Below are 21,916 nucleotides of genomic sequence, written 5' to 3'. Positions count from 1 at the left end.
CTGTATCTTCCATGTATTTAACTTACTTTGACTTGCTTGTATTTCATTTGAGCAGTACAGAGTAGCGATTGACAGTGTGGCTCTGGAATCAGGTAAGACTGGGTTTGAATTCCAGCTCTGCCACCATAGGCATGTTCCTTAACCTCTTTAAGTTTCAATTTTCTTATCTTTAAATAAGATAATCTTCATAGAAATGTGTTGAGGATTCAATATGCTTAGTAAGTGCTCAGAATATGTAGTTGGTTTTTGTGGTCCATAATACCATACTGAGGTGCTTTTATTACCACTACTGTTGCCTGAATGCTTGCCCAGAAGGGCTCATGATTTCCATGGAGTGGGGTGGAAGAATTCAGGTGTCTGATTCACCTTCCTTCTCTTCCCATTTTGGCTGCTTGGTGGAAAAGACCTTTTGTGTCTGTCACCACTGTTTCTACCAGATTTCTTACCTGGTGGTTTACAGGTTTTCCCTCTTTCTTTCCTCCTCCTTCCTTCCTCCTTTGTCTTTTCTCTCCTTCTGTTTTGTTTACCAGTTTGCATTATTTATCATTTGTTTTGGCAATAGTTTTTTAACAGATTTAGCATTTGTCTTATTTGGGGTATAGAATGAAATGCTTCCCTGTCAGTGTAAGAAATGCTAAAGGAGCTAAAGAAAGCCTTCAGATTTTGCTGTTCTGAAAAATGCTTTGTATTTCTTCAGGCATTTATTGATGGAAAATTGTCTTTTCTGCTCTCAATACTTAGAAAAGTAAAGGGAGTTATCTAACTCTGGAGAAGACTGTCTGGGAGATGCTTACCCTTCTCTGTAAATCATAAATTTGAGCCAATCCCTTAGAGAGAGCCGCATCTGTTACCAGAGTTCCCTCTGCAGCATCATTTTCATCTCCCATGCCTCATGTCATTTTTCTCATTTTCTCCAGTGTTCTCATGGTGTTTTGGGTAACTCAGGCCACAGCAATTAAAATCAAATGCGGCTGCTCACCATCACATTCTCATGTTTAACATAAAATCCCAATGCACAGAAACAATTATGATTCCATATAATTGACCTGTTACTCATGCGACATCATCTGCTATTCAGTTTCAGTGAATAGCAGTCTTTTAACTGAAAACTTTTCAGTTTTTTAATTGAAAAGTTAGGCTGTGCCTGTTATGTATGTAAATAGATTTTAAAGTAAAATAGGCTAAAAATCACAATCAGTACCCAGTTTGTAATATATAGTGTGGAGAGTTTGGAAACATTTTGGGGATGTTTAGTTGTGGCTGACAAAATAGGGATACTTTGGAAGGTTGATTTATTGTCTTTTTGCTTTTCTAATAATAATTTCATTAAAGAGCAATGTGAAAAGAGACGATAATTTACCACAGATATTCATTTATCAGAGCATGATTATGAGAGCTAGCATGTTATATTGAAGCTATTTAAAAAAAAAAAAAAAAGTTTGCAAATGGGTGAAGAGACCAGGGGCAACTTGGTCAGTGTGGTGCTTAATGTAAGTGTTTCATTTCGTATTGAATTTTACCAAGAGCTTAAGTTGGAAATGTCATGCTACTTAACTGATTTAGTTTTTATCACATTTAGGAAAGTTACTAACATCTACTTTTTCTTCTCAGTAGTGTTCTCATATGTCTTTTTTGTCCGGGCCAGTGTCCCTGTTGAGTTATAATGGCTACTAGTTAATGGCAATTTCAGTCATTTTATATTGCTTTGAGATATTTTGGATCATATTTCTATGATCCAAACTTACACATTTGTTAAATTACTTTTCTATATATGGATTTAAAATCATTATCATGGAAAAGTTTATACAAACGATAGAGAAATAAGGTTTAACACACAAATATAAGGCGTATTAGGAAGATGCTGAGCTGTGAGTTCAAATTCTTATTTTATTTTTTATTTTTCTTTTTTAAAAAATATTTTATTTTATTTTGTCAGTATACAATGTGGTTGATTATTGTGGCCAAATTCAGTGTTAACAGTTTGACCTAGGTCAACCTAGCTAAGCCTCAGGCAAATTCTTATTTTATATAAATTGTGTTGCTGTTTGTGAGCTACCTAAGTAAAATAGATGACAGTTAAAGAATTAATTTTAGTACCTACAACACACTGTCAAACAAATACATGAAAAATATTTTTTAGCATTTGTTATATTCCAAGCTCGGTGCTAATCTCTTAAAATGCATTATCTCATTTGATTCTCACAATAACCCTGTCTGTGGCAGATACTATATCATCTCCATTTTAGAAATGTGTGGAGCCTGAGGCTTAGCTAGGTTGACCTAGGTCAAACTGTTAACACTGAATTTGCTCTGGTGAAAGGTGAGGTATTAGATTGAGCTTGTTGAATTCTTCCAAGTGAGAAAATACGTTATACTATCAATATTAGATTACTATGCCCTAGGTTTATGGTTGGCAGTTGTTTCATTTTAGGGGGTTACCATTGTTGGCATTAAAATCTTGATGCCAGCAATATCCTCATGATGTCAGCTTCTTATTATAGACAGCATCATGACATCTGTGTCAGCTTACAAACCTTCTTTGGATCAGGGTGAACAGAATGACTTGGTTGTGTTTATCCCTTAAAACTGAAAAAAGACTCACAGCCACTAAAGCAATGGCCAAAAAATGGATCGGAGATCACAGTCACATATAATTTGTTTCAGTAGCAATTCTTCATTGATTCCAAGATATATAATTTCCCACTGAAATAATCTTTGCATGTGCTGGGGTTTGTCATTCGTGTCTTTTTTTTAGTGTTCTTCACTTGCAAATTAAATTTTCAAGATCAGATCTGTGGGGCTCATTGTCCTGTTTATGAACCATTTCTGTTTTGGTTGACTATTCTTTTGGTTCCTACAGTCTTCAACAACTGTCAGCACTTACAATGGATGCATCATGCATCTTAATTTGACAGGACGGATATGGGAATATCTTTTTTCTTGAAGGCCCCTCTTATTAAGAAAAAATAATAACACTTTTATGCATCTACTTTCAGACCTTTTCTCTCTTTGTGTCTATACATGTTTGTGTACTTTTATTTACACAAATGTATCTTATTTTAGATGCTATTTTGAAACCCGTTTTTCACTTCACAGTATGTCATGAACGTCATTCCTTGTCAGCCAAATATTCTTCTTCAGTATCCTCTTTTAAAAAACTTTTTATTCGAAGATACCTATAGACTCACATGTAGTTGTAAGAAATAATACCGGAAGATCCTGTGTAATATTTACCCAGTTTTCGCCAGTGGTAACATCTGGCATAATAACTATAGCACAATCAGGAAATGTACCTTATCCACTGATCTTACTCAGATTTCACCAGTTTTACATGTACTTGTATGTCTGTGTGTGTATTAAGTTTTCTGCGTTTTTTTTTTTTTTTTTTTTTATCACATGCAGATTTGTGTGAATACCACCATGGTCAAGATACAGAATACAGTTTCATCATAAGGATCTCTAATGGTACCTTTTCATAGCCACAGACTCCTTCCTCCTTCCGCCATCCCTAAGCTCTGGCAACCCCTAATCTGTTCTTCATCTCTTTAATTATTTTATTTCAAAAATCTTATTCAATGTCATTTTATGTATTTATTTTATGTTGGAGTTTTTTTAAAAAATATAATTTTATTAATATTTTTTTACATTCTTGGATGTTGTTGTGGAGCAGTTGGGAGGGAGGGGGAGAGGGGAAAGGGGAAGGAAATGGGATGGAAGAAGGAGGGAGGAGGAGGGGCGAGATTGAGCGGAGATTCCCACAGGGGAGACCAGGGGGCTTCCAGTGGTGGCTTGGTCATTGCTGGGCTGGGTGCGGATGTTAGGGGGGTGTAGCGAAAGCCCTCGCCCCCCACCATCCCAGCTCAGGAATCCAGGGCCCTTCTTGCTGCAGCTTGGTGGTCAGCTTGGTGATGGTTGCTGGGCTGGCTGCACATGTCAGGGTGTGGCTTGGGCCCTCAGCCCCCCATTGCCATGGGTCAGGAGAGCCTGGGGCACTTCCTGCTGCAGCTCAGTAGTCACCACCAGGCTGACTGTGGGTGCTGGGGGGTGTGGCTGAGGCCCCCCATCACCCTGGCTGGGAGAGCCCAGGGTGCTTTCTGCCGTGGCTTGGTGGTTGTTGCTGGGCTGGCTGCATGTGTTGGGGGGGGGGCGTGGCTGAGGCCCTCATCCCTCACCCTTGGAATTGGTTGGGAGTGTCAGGAGAGCATTGCTGAGGCCCCTGGCCCTCCCTCCTTTCTGGCTTGGTAGTCTAGGGGACTTCTGGTCCTTCTAGGTGTTATAAGTGTTCTTTGGTGAAATGAGACTTTTGCTAGTTAATATGAAACTTTGTCTTTGGTTGTGGGTACTTTGTTTTTTTCTTTCAGTTCTGTGTTGGGTTATTTGTGGTTCCCATCACTTAAACTCTGCCCTGGAACTAATTTGTTGTCCTTTGCTTACTTCTAAAATGGGGGAACTTCCTGTGGGGACCAGCACTTGAGCTCTGTGGTTGAGCTAAATTGCTGCTTTGCTGCTGATTGCCCAGGGAAGGCTTTCGTGTGGCACAGGTTTGAATGGTTGACTTTATAGGTACTTGTGGCTCTCAAGAGATACAGTGCAACTGGGTTGTGTAGAAACTCTGGTCTAGGCCCAAGTGTTCTCATCAAACTGCACCCCATGCTATTCTGTATTCCTGACCAGTCTCCTCTGAGTGGTCCTACACTGATTGGGGTGCAGATCTGCTGTCCTTCCTGAGTCCCAGTGTTTTTTCCGGTGGGCCCGTCTTCCTGACCGCCCATACTGTAAACACTTCAGATGGGACGGGCCGTATGCCGGTCCCTTGTGATGACTCACTGGCTTCTGAGTGGCTCCTTTTTTTCAGTTGTTGTGGCTACTCACTCCTATGTAGGTCCACAGGAACCCTATTACTGGTCTTGCTGGCTTGGGGGCCACCAAGGCCCTCTTCTCCCCTGCCGCCTCCAACCAACTTCATCCAAAGGGCAGAGCTGTGGCTTTTGCTGGCTCCTGCTCTGAGTGCTCAGCAGCTCCAGCCTGGAAGCAGCTGGGGCTTGAAATGGTCAGAGCAGTTTTTTCTTTCTCTCATCATGGCTTTTCCCGCCTGCATGCATTCCGTTCGTCTCCCCTTCTCTTCCTCTGAGCTCTAGCGTCCCCAGCTTGGCTGTCGTTGCTTTTTTATAGTTGTAAATTGGTTGATTTGTGGGAGAGAGTGACGTTGGGGACCATCTATTCTGCCATCTTGACCAGCAGTCCCTCAATGTAATTTTAAATAGCTGTCTGAGTAAATACTCTTTTATACGGATGGTCTGTCATTTATTTAAACAGTTGACTTTTGTTAGACATTTCAGGTTTTTAGTTTTTTACTTTTATAAACTAATGATGTGATGAATATGTTGTACCGAAATCTTGTACTTACCTGTATTATTTCCTTAGTATAAGTCTCTATAACTGTAATTTTTGATTTGAGTTTTTAGAGGGTGGTTTGGTAATGCTTCTGATTCATATTGACTTCAGGAAACTTCCCCAATCTATAACCTTACCAACTGAGTATGAGAATGTTTATTTCCCCATATTCTTTTAACATTGGCTGTGACTGTCTTATGTTTAAGTACTCTCCATTTGATAGACAAATAATGTTATTCCTTCATTTGAATTTGCCTTTTAAGATCATAAGTGAGGTGGCTGTTTAACTAATATATATTTTGGTCCCTTAGGTTTCCTTTATAAATTGCTTTAATCTATTTTTCCATTGAGTCATTAATTTCTTATCAGTATGTAATAATTCTTTATATACTGAAGACCTTAATTTTTTGTCATATGGATTTTCCAAGTTTGCCTTCTATTTTTATGGTGGTTTCTGGTGTGAAGTTTATAATTTTTGTGTTGTCAAATCTATCAAACTTTTCCTTTTATGGTTTCTGCCTTTGGAGATATGCATAGAAATCCCTTCCCCTCCTCCAAGATTAAGTAAATATTAATTCTGATTTTCTGTTTCAATATTTGATTTTTTACATTTAAATTTTTATTTATCTGAAATTTGTTGTAGAATATGAGGTTTTCCCTCTTAAATTGTTATCCAGTTATTCCAGCACCATTGAGCTAATAATCAGTTTTTATGCCACTGAATTGAAATATCTCCTTAATTTTTTCCTATGTGATTGATTTTTGGACTTCCTCTTCTGCCAATAATCTGAATGTCTCTTTCAGTGTAGTCTGTTTTAAAGTGGGAAGTATAAAGTGGGAATAGAGAGGGTCACCTGATCTGTAAGGAAATGGTAACTTTCTCTTTGAAACTGTAGAAATCACAAAAAAACCAAAGGTAACATTGAATATGTAAAACATTATAGTATCTACTATGAAAAATTGCAAACTAAAAGAAAAAGGAAAACAGAGTGGAGGTATTTGCAATTCATAACATAGGATTAATTACATATAAAGAATTCCTTCAAATTACTATGAAAAATATCAAGATCTCTGTAGATAAATGGGCAGAGAGTATAAACAGACAAGAGACGAGAAAATACAGTCAACAAACTGCTGGGAAAACATTTTTTCTTATTAATAGTCAAATGCAAAATAATCTGATAGTTAAATTTATAGAGTAATAACTAATTGCTGACAAAGTTGTATTCAGTTGGTATGCTAATGATACCATATATTGGGACACTTTGGCAAAGCAATATGACAGCTTGTTCTAAGAGTTGTAAATATATAAATTCCCTTAGACTCGGTAACTCCAGATCTGAGAATTCTAAGGAAATCATTCAGTAGAGATAAAAGACTAAAAGGATGACGAACACCCATTTTAGAACCGCTTATCTTAGTAAAATTTGAAAAAATTATAAATGTTTGTTGTATATTAAAGAACCACCATATCTCGAGGCTGGCTGGCTGGTGTAGTACAACGTGGCCCAGAATCTGGTCCAAAGGTTTCTTTTTTGTTATTATAAAATACCATACCTACGAATGAAATATATATATTTCAGTGAACAATAATAAAATGAATGTCCATGTATGTATGACAGCTTAAGAAAAAAACATTGCCAGAACATTACCAGTACATTAAAATCTCCCCGGGTATCCACTCATCATTGTACTCTCCTTTCCTGAAGATGTAACCATTATGGTGAATTGTATTAATTGTTCCCTTGTATTTTGTGAAGTGGTTTTATCATGTGTGTATGTATCTCTAAACAATATATTGTTAGTTTTACCTGTTTTTGACCCTAGCCTAACTCAGAATTCTACTGTATTATTGTTTGTGTGACTTGCTTTTCTTGATCAGTGTTATGATTGTGATATTCATTCATACAGATGCATATAGCTATGATTTACCCTCCCCCATTATATAGTATTCTAGGTTTGCAAATTTTCAACTTCACTAGGTTATACTGGTTTACCAAAGTAAATGTATTTATTTGCCCTTTGGTTCTCAGATTTTCAAGGCACCTCCCCACCTCCACCCCTCTGTGAAATATCACAGACTCTGGAAATGTGTCACAAAATCACACATTCATGCTGAAATAAGATTATTCTGTACATTGTACAGCTTTTTTCAATCAACAGTCCTTACCTTTCTGTCCATTTCAGTACATTTTTTTCTTATCTAGTGTACAGACTATATTTAACTTTCCCCAACACCCCCCTCCCCCACTACCCTTTACAGCCGATACGTACAAACTTGTGTCCAATTCAGTATCTTGCATTTTTTCTGGTTATTATGTCCTATAATATCTGTTTTATTGTAGTGTAGTTCTCCCCCCCCCGCCCATGATGCATGTTGAAGAGGCTGGGCCAGTGACCCTACAGAGTGTTCTGCCTTTGGGATTTGGATGATTTCTTCCTTGTAATATTTACCTTATTCCTCTATCCCATGTTTTTTCTTGTAAGCTCTAAGTTATATCTAAAGGCTTGATGGATTCAAGGTTAACATTTTTGGCTAGAATACATCTTAGGTGACGTGAATGTCATGTTGGAGCATACCAGAAGACACGTAATATCTGGTTGATCCACCCCGAGTGTTGCTAAGATTGACCCTGGATTGGGATGATAATTTTCTGATGCTTCTATTGTATGGATATGTTTTCCCCCCATGTATTAAAAATAATCTGTATATTGTTAATTTGGCACTGTACAGATGTTCAGTTTGATACCACCATTCACGTAATTGTTTTAACGTCAATTACTAATCCTTATATAAATGTTTTCATTAGGACTTGCAAAATGATGTTTTTTTAAAATTCTTTGATTCCTTCTATGTTTCTCAGGTGCTGCTGAATGTGTTTCTCAATTTACAAAACAGAACATATCTTTGTAGCATTTTTGACATCCAACAGAGTACTTACTTTCTAGATTCAGATCATTTGAAAAACAAGTAATTGTGAGGTCGATTGATGGGGATGAATGAAGAGATATCCTGAGGCAGTATAGTTCTTAAGAGAACAGACTTTGGATTGAGATTGTCTAGGTTTCTATCTTAACTGGATACGTGACTTTGGACAAATAACTTCTCTGTGTTTCAGTTTTCCCACCCTCTACTGCTGTATGTATACATGGGGGCAAAGACTGGAAAATAATGGAAAAACAAAAACATTTTTAGTTAGGGATCAGGTTATGGGTGACTCAAATGTTTTATTTTTATTTATTTATTTTTTGGTGGCTGGCCGGTACAGGGATCTGAACCTTTGGCCGTGGTGTTACAACACCACGCTGTAACTAAGTGAGCTAACTGGTCAGCCCTCAAATGTTTTTTTTTGCAATGCATCATGTTTACAATGTAAGAGAAGAAATGAAAAGTAACTGTCAGGATGTTTCTTAAGTATTTCTAATAAGTATTTTAAAGTGCAAACACAAAAGATTCATGAATCTTTTATATTGATTTTGATTTATCCTTCTTGAGATAGTGTTTAAGAAATTTTCTTTTTTTCTTTTTTGGTTGGCCAGTACAGGGATCGAATCTCAGACCTGGTGTTATCAGCACCACACTCTAACCAACTGAGCTAATTGGTGTTTAAGAAAGTCTTAATGCAATAAAATTGTAATTTTCATTAGACGAAATTTTATTCTTTAACTGTTTTATTTTAATAAACTCAGTGTAATCACTGTTCAGCTTTTTAATATGCAGGATGAAATAATCGTCCTCTATTTTCTCAGTGATATGTAGCCAATTTTCTCTTAAATACGTAATGAAACTACATTTAAGACTTAATTTGAAGTGTTTGTACCTCAAGGAATGTTATATAGTTAAAAAGAACAAATTCATAGGTACTTTGCAATTTTGTTTATAAGACTCTGTTTTAGTCCGTTTTGTGTTGCTGTAACAGAAATACCTGAGACTGGGTAATTTATAAAGGAAAGAGGTTTATTTGGCTTATGATTCTGGGACAGTTGCATCTGGCACAGGCCTCAGGCTGCTTCTACTCGTGGCGGAAAGTGGCAGGCTGCTGGTGGGTATGAGCAGATCACATGGCGAGAGGAAGCAAGAGAGCCAGAGAGGAGGTGCCGGGGTCATATAAACAACAAGCTCTGGCAGGAACTAATAGAGTGAGAACTCACTCATTAATTCCCCCTCCCCCAGGGAGAGCAATAATCCATTCATAAGGGATCCACCCCCATGACTCAACACTGCCACATTGGGGATCAAATTTCCACATGAATTTTGGATGGGACAACATATCCAAACTCCATCAGGATCATAAGTTTTTGTCTATACTTTAACAAAAATGGATGTTATGGTAGGATTTCCTATGAGGGGGATGGTTATTTTTTGTGTGATTTTATATCATTCTTGGAATGAACACTCAGTCTCTTTCATCATCTATTTTAGACTGATAGCTTTAGAAGTAATACAATAAAGGTCATGTTTCTTCTGTGGCACATAAGTAAAATATGTTCTGAACAAAGAAACTTTATTTTTCTCATCATAAGTTAAATATTAAGTTTGAAAAGAACTCAGCTGGGGTATCCTTTACTGTGAAATGGTAATTTTGTTCACTTAAATGGATACAACAGAAATATTAATGTTCAGAAAATTAAGTAAAAATTAATTATGGTGGAGACTGCTTATTTCATTTCCTGGCATGGACAAGGCCTTCAGCAAATATTTATATTACTTAATAAAACTTTAGGAGAATTTGAATTGATACAGTTTTCTCAACTTAGATAAAAATCAGGGAATTATTGAATTTTGTAGGTCCAATCTTTCATTGGCTCTCTAAAATTTGTTCTTATATTTTATTTTTTAAGCTTTTTATTATGGAAAATTTTAAACATAAAAAAGTAGAGTAAAATAATCCCTCATGTACCAATCTCCTACTTTCAACAGTTACCAAATCATGGGTACGCTTGTTTTCTATCTCCCACTTTCAGCAGTTATCAAATCACGGGTAGGCTTGTTTTCTCTCTCCTTTATCTTCTCTCTCATTTCACGTTCCAACCCTGGATTATTTTGAAGCAAATCCCAGATATCATGTCATTCTATCTGTAAATATTTCAACATACGTCTAAAAGATAAGGGCTCTCATTTTAAACGTAACCACAGTGCCTTCATCATGTGCCTCTGCATCTTCAGTTTTTCCTAAGGCATTTCTCCATTGTGTTTTTTTGCTCTTGTGTTCCTTCTAGTTTTGTTTTTACTTCTGAAATGATTTTTTCTTTAATTTCTTCTACACTCATTTCACTTTTTAAAATGTTACTGTTCTCTAATCACCTCATTTGAATTTTTCTAATTGATGATTTACGTTCTGTCAAAGCTGCTACCATTTTCTGAATTTCTTTTTGCTCATATTACCATAGTTAGGTTATAGTTTTCATCTAATTTGTGAGGATGCTTTCCTGATATTCTTTCATTGTCTTTTGGGATGTTACTTTGCTCCTTACATTCTCTTTTATCTTAATGTACATTGAATGGTATTCAACAGAGATCCTTTTGTGTTGCTCACTTTAATTTATTTTTTTGTGGCTGGCCAGTAAGGGGATCCGAATCCTTGACCTTGTTGTTACAAGGCTGCGTGCTAACCTGCACAGCCAAACGGCCTGCCCGCTTATTTTTAAATGAAATGAGTTTTCCCTGTGTTTTTAATGCAGAGGATGGGCCAGGATAGCTTTTCTAACTTCACTGCTCTAGATCTCTGTTTTCATGAAGTAATCAAACGTGTAGCCTGAGATCTGCTGGCTCTGTTATCCTCCCCCAGTTTTGCCTAGATCTTCTCTTTCCTTTGTCCCATTTTCCCTGTTCTGCTGAATTTGGATTAAGTTCCCATAAGTTACTCAGTGCAGGGATTTGTCTAGAAGGAGCCTTTGGTTTGTCAGTTTCCTAAATTTATCTCCTCCTTCCCTGCCCCCCCAACCCCCCCCAACACACCTAGGGATTCCTTTGCACTTATTCGCAAGTTGAAGCAAGCAAAGTCTCCTCCTGGTTTCTGTTACTGTTCTCAGAATAGCCTGCCATATTTCCAGTGCGTACCTGGTAGTAATTTTGGGATTTTCTGGCTCTCAGTGCTGTCCCAAATTTTGTTGTCTTCCCTTCATTTCCTTTTGCACACTTTCTGATACCACGTGGGTTTTATAGCTATTGGTGGTTTATAACGATTCACTTGTATTTTGTGGTTCATGGTGATATTTGATCACCTGGCTTTGTTGTCCCTGGGTGTTTAGTTTTGTTGTCCCGGTTGCATTGTCTTTTTACAGGGTCTTGGGGGAGATTTGACAGCCTTTCTGCTGTTGCCATCTTCCCAGAATCCTATTTTTATTTTTATTTTATTTTTTTTTTTTTCGTGACCGGCACTCAGCCCGTGAGTGCACCGGCCATTCCTATATAGGATCCGAACCCGCGGCGGGAGTGTCGCCGCGCTGCTAGCGCAGCACGCTACCGAGTGCGCCACGGGCTCGGCCCCTATTTTTATTTTTTAATTCAAGCCATTTGCTCAAGAAGAGACGCCAAGTTGTTGGTCTAGCATTAACATTCACCTTTCAGAACTTGAAAACAAACCTTTGGTCACTTACTCCAAGCCCTTCATTTTATCTAACAAGGATATCTATAAGGTAGCTGAATTCCAGAGACGTTAAGTGACTTGCCCAAGGTCACAGCTGTTAGTTACTGAAATCTTCTATTAGTTACTGAAGTCTTCTTTTAAGTTTCTCAATGAATATTAGCATTTTTTTTCTTATAGGTTTTAGATATTTCTTATTTATTTTCATTGTATTTTTTTGGCAGCTTGCTAGTAAGGGGATCCGAACTGTTGACCTTGGTGTCATAAACACCACGCTCTAACCAACTGAGCTAACCAGTCAGCCCACAACTATTAGTATAAACCTGAAAACAGGAAGCCAGTCCTCTTGACTCTCAGTTCAGTACTCTGGATACTGAAATAGTGTTCTTGTTATTAGCCATTCCTAAAAACTTATACTATGTTGAATTTTTAAAAATTAACAGAAACTTTCCAAATTAATATTTCAATGGATAGTATATTTTTCTAGAATTCTAAAAATTACGTAGATATAAATATAGTGTTTTCTCCCATGAGGACAAAATCCATAGATTTTTAGATTACATTGACTAATATTATGGGGGGAGGTCAAAATGAATGAAAATAATTGTCAACTTAAACACTATTTTTATCTGTAAGTCTTGGTAGTCTAGGCTACTTCCCTGGCAGTCCCCCCGCCCGCCCTTTTTTTAAGGTAGTCACTAAGAGTAGACTTAAGATATAAACTTTCAATGTAGAATTTAAGGTAGGAATCAGACTACTTGAACCTGGGTTGAAATCCAGTTTCTGCCTAATTTTGTGATGTCATTGTTTTGAGTGGCTGCAGCATGAGTCACACCTGTGCATTGCTTAATCAAGTCTGTTCTGTACTTAGTGTTCTTTAAGCTTTGTTTACAGTGGCAGAAGGTCTTCACCTAGCGTTTAGTAAAATAAAGGATGTGGCTCTCTAAAAGCCTGTATTCACAAGTTTTTCCTTGCCAGAATTCTATTTTTTTCCTAAAAAAAGAGAAGTTATTCTTTATAGATGCAGTCACAGTAAAATTTCTAGTTCTATGTAATTGTCTTTCCATTCTGGTCTTCACTGGTTATAAATAACACATGAAATGACTTTCAAGGTAAAAAGCAGGAATCCATTTTGAAATGTTCTATAAAATAAAGTGTGATTTATGGTTTCATATGATTTGAGCTGAAAGCACTCGGGCTTTGCCAGGTCATCAAAGTCCTGTCAGGGGAACCTATTATTTATTGTTCGATATGGTAGGAGTGGTGTAAGTACTTTATTTTATGTTTATCTTATGTAAGTATAGTATCAGGAAAAATCAATTTCAGATACTAATGCAGTTTTAAGAATATATCATGGAGAACTAACCTAAATATTATAGTTGTAATTGATGAGGTTCAACATTAAGGATTTGGAATAAAGGGTGATTTTGAAAAATGAAAGAATAATGATTTCATTCCTATAAAGTATTTTAGGTGAGATTCTTGAACATATTAATTTCATACCTTTTTCGTCCTCATTTTAGCCTTTTTGGTCCCCCTTTATTTGTTAATGATACATCTGTATTTTATCTAGACAGGTTTTGGAAAATTACAGAAAGCTGGGACCATACATGTTGGTATATGATCATAAAACATTCTATCAACTTCTAATATATATATATATATATATATATATATATATATATATATTTTTTTTTTTTTTTTTTTTTTTTTCCTAGTTGCCCACTTTATAACAGAACCTGAACTGAGAAGGGCAAGATGGAGCAAACCTCAATTTCCCCCATTACAACTGTTATGGGATGCTAAATACTTCATATTTACCTGTGTTAATAAAAATGACTGGCCAGTCTAAGTTGTTGGTCTTACATCAAAATTATATTTGTTTCCTGTAATTCTGTGGCAGAGCAAGTTCTTTGTTACAGCCTCACTAATGGATTTAATAATCATATTTAATAATGTGAAATCTTTAAATGATATTAAATGTTTGGTGACCTTCTATAGTGTGCATATAGGAAAGGCTGTTAGACTTTAAAAAAAATAATTTTTAGTTGTTAGATCTTTGGAGATAAGTAAATAGTAAGCAAATGATAGCCTTTTCCCCCTTTCAAGTATATAATCTTCCTGAAGGGGTAGGAAGAGCAGGGATAGAATAAACATTTATCAAATATCAGCAATATGCCAGGAGGTACTGTGTAAGGTGTTTCATACCATTTTGTACCTATTCCTCCCTACACCCCTATGAGATGTCTTATTAGCCCCATTTTACGGTTGAAAACCCTGTACTTGTGTATTTGTGCTCACACATTTTTACAGAGTATTTCCAGTGAAGTGCTATGTGATTTGACCCAGATCTAGGTTATCTGTTTCTATCTCATATCTGGCTTTTCCTCGTTGGAGAGACTGTATAATTCATTTTAAACCTATATTTGTCTTATATAAATGCCTCCCAGAAAGTTGGGTGAATTTGAGTAATAATTCAGACGTTCACTTTTTTAAGTGTTAAAAGAGATTTCATTTTGAAATTAGTCAAGGTTTTAAGTGCTATTGAAATTGAGCTTATAAATATTAAACAAAACAATCAGTCATTTTACTTACTTTACTAAATTATCGATAAGACCAAAAAGATTAAATATGTTAACTTTTCCTAAATAAGAATTTTTAAAAAACACCCTGAAACTTACAGCTCTGGTTTTATACAAGTTTATCCTCCATGCTGTGACTAGAGGATTTAGGGTTTTTTTGTTGTTTTCTTTTGTTTTGTTTTTCTTCTCTAAAACACTGATTTGACCATGCTCTTCTGGCTAAAATCCTTTTAAGACTCCCTGTTGCTTAGAGGTTCAAGTTCAGACTCCACAATTTGGCTTCAACCACTCTTTTTTTTTTTTTTTTTTTAAATTGTTTTATTGTGGTAAGAACACTTTACATGAGATCTTCCCTCTTAAATTTTTAAGTGTACAATACTGCGTTGTTAACTATAGGTACAGAGTTGTACAGCAGATCTCTAGGACTTATTCATCTTGCATAACTGATACTTTATGCCTGTTGCTTAGCAACCACCCATTTCTCTCTCCTCCAAACCCATGGTAACCACACTTTGATTCTATGAATTTGCCTGTTCTAGATACCTCATATAGATGAAATCATGCATTATTGGTCGTTCTGTGACTGGCTTTAGGTTCATTGCAGCAATGTTCACAACAGCCAGGATGTGAAAACGACTTACATGTCTGTTGATGGAAGAATGGATAAAGAAAACATGATTTACCCATATAATGGAATGTTACTCAGTAATGAAAAGTAACGAAGTACTGATTCATGTTACAATATGGATGACCTTAGAAAACATTATGCTAAGTGAAACAGGCCAGTCCAACCACTCTTTTTTAAAGCATCACCTTTTGGTTGTCCCTTCCTTTACTGGGAATGCTCCCTTCACTTTCCTTTTTCCTTCTACACTTTTCAGTTTGGGTTGTTACACATCCTGAAAGACCCAGCTAGTGTCTCCTATTCTTTGGAGCTTTCCATGAATCCCTTCTATAGAGGGACTGTTTCTTTCCATTGCATTCCTATAACAATTTAAATATACTTATTATTTTAATCCCTTTAAATTCTTGTTCTTTAGACTCTGAGCTCTGTTAGGCAAGGAATTGCCTTAATCTTTTTTTCTCAACACTTACGACTGTCTGCTTTATCCCTCCCTTCTCTCCTTTCCCCATTTTTGCTTTCCTCTTTTCTTTTCTTCAATTGATATCTATTGTGAGTCTACTACGTGTCTCCTGTGTTCAAGGAACTCTTTATTGAATGAGTGGGAAAAAAATACGAAGTCTTGGCCAGGGAGACATTGTTAACTCTATTATTAGTCTGCTATTTTAGTCATTCTAAACATGAAGATAAGTAGACCCTTGCCATTTAACATTGGAACAGCCTATCAATTTCACAAACTTGTGGGAATGTCTGGATGGAAGTATTAAGGAAAAACACATATGATAGTCATTTTGGTTTTATGTAATTTGGAATGAAATCATGTTGAGTATTGAAATCCATTCTTGGCTTTGCTTTATCAGCAGTGACTTGACTTCTGACAGTGTTGATAGCAGCCATGGAAATAACCACATGCATATCTGCTTAACCAAAGTAACAGCTATTTAGGGCAAAATAGAGAAGAATAATTTTATTATTGTTTGTCATTGTAGTTGGCATCTGGTGCTTCTAAAATATCTTTCTGAAGGATGGTGAGAGTAGATAGTGTACATAGGGCAAGTACTCTTGCTAACAGCTGAACAGTCCAATGAGGTACATGATGATATTTCCATTGATGGATGAAGAAACAAAGGCCCAGAGAAGTCAAGATACTTGTCCAAGGTTGCACAGCTAGTTAAGCAGCAAACCTAAGATTCAAGCCTAGGTGTATCTGATTGAGACCATGCCTGTTCCATTACGTTGCTGTACTGCCCATAAAATCCTCATTCTCAAACTTGTGTCCAAGTCAGAGATAGTGAATTACCATGGTAATTTGAATTGCTGATACCAAATTACTTGGTACTTTGTAAGTTATTTAACCTTTCTGAAACCATTTTCTCATATGGATAATACTGACTGCCTTCCAGGATTGTAATGAGGAATAAATGGGATGATATATGTGAAAATACAGTGCTAAGCATAAAACCCAAACTAATGTTTGGTGGTATTTATTCTGTTATTACATGTCAGAGCACTAATTTTTAATGTGCTAATTCTGCTTCCTGAGTATTTCTTTGCTGTTGTCCTTTTAACTAAGCTGCTTATTAGCTTTTAAAGTACTGTAGTGACTGCATTTCACTAACAACGGAAGTTATTTTACTCTAGCAAAAAGTTCAGATAGTCTTGGGATAAAAGACATTAGAATAATACTGTTTTAACTGAAGAAGTAAGTATGCTTAACTATTTAAAACTTTTTTTCTTTCTCCTATTTCCCTCTATTCTGAAAATTCCCATTTTTTTTTTCTTGAATTATATCCAAAGTTAAGGTTGGAACTTTATGATGGCTTGTTTCCAATAATTGATATTTAATGGTTATATTCAGTACATTTGGTCAGAACTTTTTTTTTTTGAATCAAACGTTATATACCCACGAAGTGTTCAGTACTCGAACACTAGTTCCTCTGTGAAGGCAGCTGGAGCTTTGTTTAATGTGGTTTTTAACTAGAGTTTGACTATGTCAGTTGCTTGCATATGCATATTACTTTTTACATAAAGAAGATAACTGCTCTCTTAAAATCCTTGATGCTTAGTGTGTAGTATACACACATGCCAAAAGAATAGTGCTGTTTCTACTTACTAGGTAAAAATGCAGGAGGATCAGATTGTTTCACTGTAGCGAAACAGTAGTAGCACTATAGAATTGCACTAAACTTTCAAAACATGCTTTATTTGTATTACTATTATAAAAAGATTTAATAGCCTCTATTGAAATAGTAGATCTAATGATAGAAAATTATGGAAGAATCTTGAACATACAACATAGGGTGTTAATTATCAAATATGGGTGGAAACCTGAATTTTTTTTATTATAAAAGTATTATCTTTGGTACTTTAAAATTTTTTGTTGGTACTGGTAGTAGTAATATATATTTACTTTTATGATAATCAGCTTTATGATATGACTAAATTCAATTCCAAAGTAGTCATGTTTTCTTTATAAACTGCTGTATTTGACCAAACAGCAGAATAATATATTTTTTAAATAGCCTCTTTTTAAACTAGCTAACATATTTCTTTAAACTAAGAAAATGAATGCCATTTCCCCTGAGAGGCATTGTGGCTTTGTTCAACTCTAGGGTGTTGTGTTTTTTTTTTTTTGTTGTTGTTGTTTTTAAAGCATTGAGCAACAAGTTAACATATTTGTGTCCCAGTTTCTTTTTCATCTCTAAAATGCCTATACTTACCTCTCTGTGTACTTGGGGGGATCAGATGAGCTAGTGTGTGACCATGGTTCCTAAAAAAAGGTGCTGTATGAATAATATGTTTGCAGTTGCTCATTTATGCTAATTTGCAGACAAAAAGAAGTTAAGTACTTTTAAAAAAATATCTTTTACATATTAAAATTTTTAGTATTAGTGGCATATGTTTAAGAAACATCTAACAATGTAATTAATATAAACTTTATAATTTCTAATACAAAGATGGGTCTCTTATTAAACTATATTATACAGCAATGGCATGAATTGAACATTTTGTGTAAAATATATGTATTTCTACATTCTAAATGATATAGGTTTGTGTTTTTATAGGTTTGCCTGAATCCATCATTGCAGCTGCATGTTCAAGAAGTGGCCAAAGGGTTCTGCATGTTGATTCGTAAGTTTATCAATGGCAGCATTTAATATTTCCTAAATATTTCTTTCTAAGATTAAAATTAAACACACACATACATATATGTTTATACATATGTATGCATATATATATCTATACATATGTATGCATATATATATAAAATATATAAACTTCTGAAGTTGTAAAATGATTGGAATTATTTAATTTTCACCAATAACATGTGAAATATATAACATACAAGGTTTATGTCTTTAAATTGAAACATAGTTGATTATACATGTATGTGAGGTACAGAGTTGAATATCAGTACCTGTGTACAATATGTGATGATCATAGCAAGATAATTAGCATATTCATCATTACTAAATATAATCATTCTTTGTGTCCATTAACCAATTTCTCTTCAAACCTCCCCTTCCCACCTCTAGTAACCACAGTTCTGTTCTTTCCTTCTGAAAGTTCAACCTATTATTGTGATTCTTTTCCTTCTTTCTGTCTTTCTTTTTCTCTTTCTCTTTTTCTTTCTTTTACTTTCTTTCTCTTTCTCTCTCTGTCTCTCTCTCACTCACTCACTTTCTTTCTTATTTAATTATATTTTAGCTCCCAATTTTGAGTGAGGACATGCAGTATTTCTCTTTCTGCCAGGCTTTTTTCACTTAACACAATTTTCTCCAAGCTCATCCCAGTTGCTATGAATGGCAGGATTTCATTCTTTTTAAAGGCTGAGTAGTATTCTGTTGTGTAAATATACCACATATTCCTTATCCAGTCATCTGTAGATGGACATTTCAGTTGGTCCCAACTCTCAGCTGTTGTAAAGAGAGCTGCAATAAACATGGGAGTGAAGATATCCCTTTGACATGATGATTTCCATTCCTTTGGGTATACACCCAGCAGCGGGATTGCTGGTTCCTATTGCAGTTCTATCTGTAGTTGTTTTAGGAACCTTCATACTGTTTTCCATAATGGCTGCACTAATTTACAATCCCGCCAACAGTGTAGGAGGGTTCCACTTTCTCAGCATTCTTGCCAGCATTTGGTATTCTCTGTCTTTTTGATATTGGCCAGTCTAACTGGCATGAGATAATATCTCACTGTGGTTTTGATTTGTATTTCCCCATTGCTGAGTCATGTTGAGCATTTTTTCATGTGTCTATTGGCCATTTGTATATCTTCCTTTGAGAAATGCCTATTCAGCTCCTTTGTGCATTTTTTAATCAGGTTACTTTTGCTTTTTTACTGTGAAGTTGTTTGAGTTCCTTGTATATTCTGAATATTAATCTCTTATTGGATCCATAGTTTGTGAAAATTTTCTCCCATTCTGTAGGTTTTCTTTTTGCTCTGTTAACTTTCTTTTGCTGTACTTTTTAGTTGGTTATAATCCCATTTGTTATTTTTTCTTTGGTTCCCTGTGCTTTTGGGTGTTCTCATTCATAAAGTCTGCCCAGTTCTTCTTCCTGAAGTGTTCCCCCTAGGTTTTCTTTTCGTAGTGTTATAGTTTTGGGTCTTATATATGTCTGTAATTCATTTTGAGTTGATTTTGGTATATGGCGAGAGGGACAGGTCGACTTTCATTCTTCTACATACTGATGTCTGATTTTCACAGCACCACTTGTTAAAGAGGCAGTCCTTTCCCCAGTGTATGCTCCTGCTACCCTTGTCAAACACCAGTTGCCTATATGTATGTGGGTTGATTTTTGGTTACTCTACTGTGTTCTACTGGTCTGAGTGTCTTTTTTATGCCAGTGTTACGCTGTTTTGGTAGCTGTAGCTACATAGGATAATTTGAAGTCAGGTAGTGTAATGCCTTTGGCTTTAACTTTTTTTTTTTTTTTCCTGCTAAGGATTGCTTTGGCTATTCAGGGTCTTTTGTTGTTCCATATGAATATTAGGATTGTTTTTCTGTTTCTGTGAAGAATGTCATTGATATTTTGGTGGGAATTGCATTGAGTCTATAAATAGCTTTAGATAGTATGGACATGTTCACAATGTTAATTCTTCCAATCCAAGAGCATGCAATGTTTCTCCATCTTTTTGTGTCCTCTTTAACTTCTTTCAGCAGTCATTTGCAGTTCTCACTGTAGAGATGTTTCACCTCCTTGGATAAATTGATTCCTATGTATTTTTATTTTTTTGTAACTATTTTAAATGGGCTTGCTTTCTTGATTTCTTTTTCTGCTTGTTAGTCATTGGAGTATAAAAACCCTACTTATTTTTGTGTGTTGATTTTGTATCCTGCAGCTTTACTGAAATTGTTTATCAGCTGTAAGAGTTTTTTGGTACAGTCTTTAGGTTTTTCTATATGTAGAATCATGTCATCTGCAAACAGGGACAGTTTGACTTCCTCGTTTCCAATCTGGATTCCCTTTATTTCTTTCTCTTGCCTGATTGCTCTGGCTAGTACTTTTAATATTATGATTAATAGGAGTGGTGAGAGTATGCATCCTTGTCTTTTTCCTGTCTTTAAGGGAAAAGCTGAAAGCTTTTCCCCATTCAGGATGGTATTGGCCGCAGGATTGTCGTATGTGGTTTTTATTGTGTTGAGATACTTTCCTTCTATACCTAATTTGCTGAGAGTCTTTATCATAAAGCAGTGTTGAATTTTCTTAAATGCTTTTCCTGCATCGATTGAGATAATCATATGGCTTTTGTCTTTGATTTTGTTTATGTGGTGTATCATATTTATTGACTTGTGTATGTTGAACCAACCTTGCATCCCTGGGATGAATCCTACTTGATCATGGTGTATAATTTTTCTAATGTGTTGCTGTAGTCTGATTGCTAATATTTTGTTGAGGATTTTTGTGCCTAAATTTATCAGAGATATTGGCCTTCAGTTTTCTTTTTTTTTGTTGTACCTTTGTCTGGTTTTGGTATCAGGGTGCTCCTGTCCTCATAGAATGAGTTTGGGAGAATGACCTCTGTTTCAACGTTTTGGAATAGTTTGAAGATAATTGCTATTAATTCCTCTTTAAAAGTTTTGTAGAATTCAGCAGTAAAGACATCTGGTCCTCAGCTTTTCCTTGTTGGAAGACTGATGATTATTGCTTCAATGTCATTGCTTGTTATTGGTTTGTTCAGGTGTTTTATTTCTTCTGGAATAATTCTTGGTAGTTTGTATGTGTCCAAAAATGTATCAGTTTCCTCCAGGTTTTCAGGTATGTTGTTGTATAGTTGTTCATAATAGTCTGTAATGATTGTTTGTATTTCTGTGGTATTGGTTATAATGTCTCCTTTTTGCTTTCTCATTTTTGTTGTTTGGATCTTCTCTCTTCTTTTTGTAGCTAGCCTAGCTAATGGCTTGTCTCTTGTTTATCTTCTCAAAGCAACTTTTTCTTTCATTTATCTTTTGTATCATTTTTGGGGTCTCTGTTGCATTTAGTTCTGCTCTGATCTTACTTATTTCTTTCTATCTACCAATTTTGGGAGTGGATTGTTGTTTTTCTAGTTCTTTGAAGTATGACATTTGGTTCTTTGTTTGAAGTCTTTCTATTCTTTTGACGTAAGGGTTTATTGCAGTAATCTTCCCTGTTGGTGCTGCTTTTGCAGTATCCCACAGGTTTTGATATAATGTGTCTTCATTTTTGTTAATTTCAAGAAATTTTTTGATTTCCTGTTTAATT

At 35.7% G+C, this 21,916-nt stretch overlaps 1 protein-coding gene across 1 annotated transcript in view; it reads left to right on the top strand.

The window, feature by feature from the left end:
* CHM (CHM Rab escort protein) overlaps nt 1-21,916 on the top strand; it is a 176,679-nt gene that overhangs the window by 4,859 nt on the left and 149,904 nt on the right. The window contains exon 2 of the mRNA XM_063083178.1: nt 18,251-18,317. Within this exon, the coding sequence (XP_062939248.1) occupies nt 18,251-18,317 (67 nt within the window). The remainder of the gene's footprint in view (nt 1-18,250; nt 18,318-21,916) is intronic.

The sequence above is a fragment of the Cynocephalus volans genome, chromosome X (genome assembly GCF_027409185.1).
Source record: "Cynocephalus volans isolate mCynVol1 chromosome X, mCynVol1.pri, whole genome shotgun sequence".
In the NCBI taxonomy this organism is placed as follows: domain Eukaryota; kingdom Metazoa; phylum Chordata; class Mammalia; order Dermoptera; family Cynocephalidae; genus Cynocephalus; species Cynocephalus volans.
The sequence above is the reverse complement of the archived record's forward strand: the minus strand, read 5'-3'. Positions and strand labels throughout refer to the sequence as shown.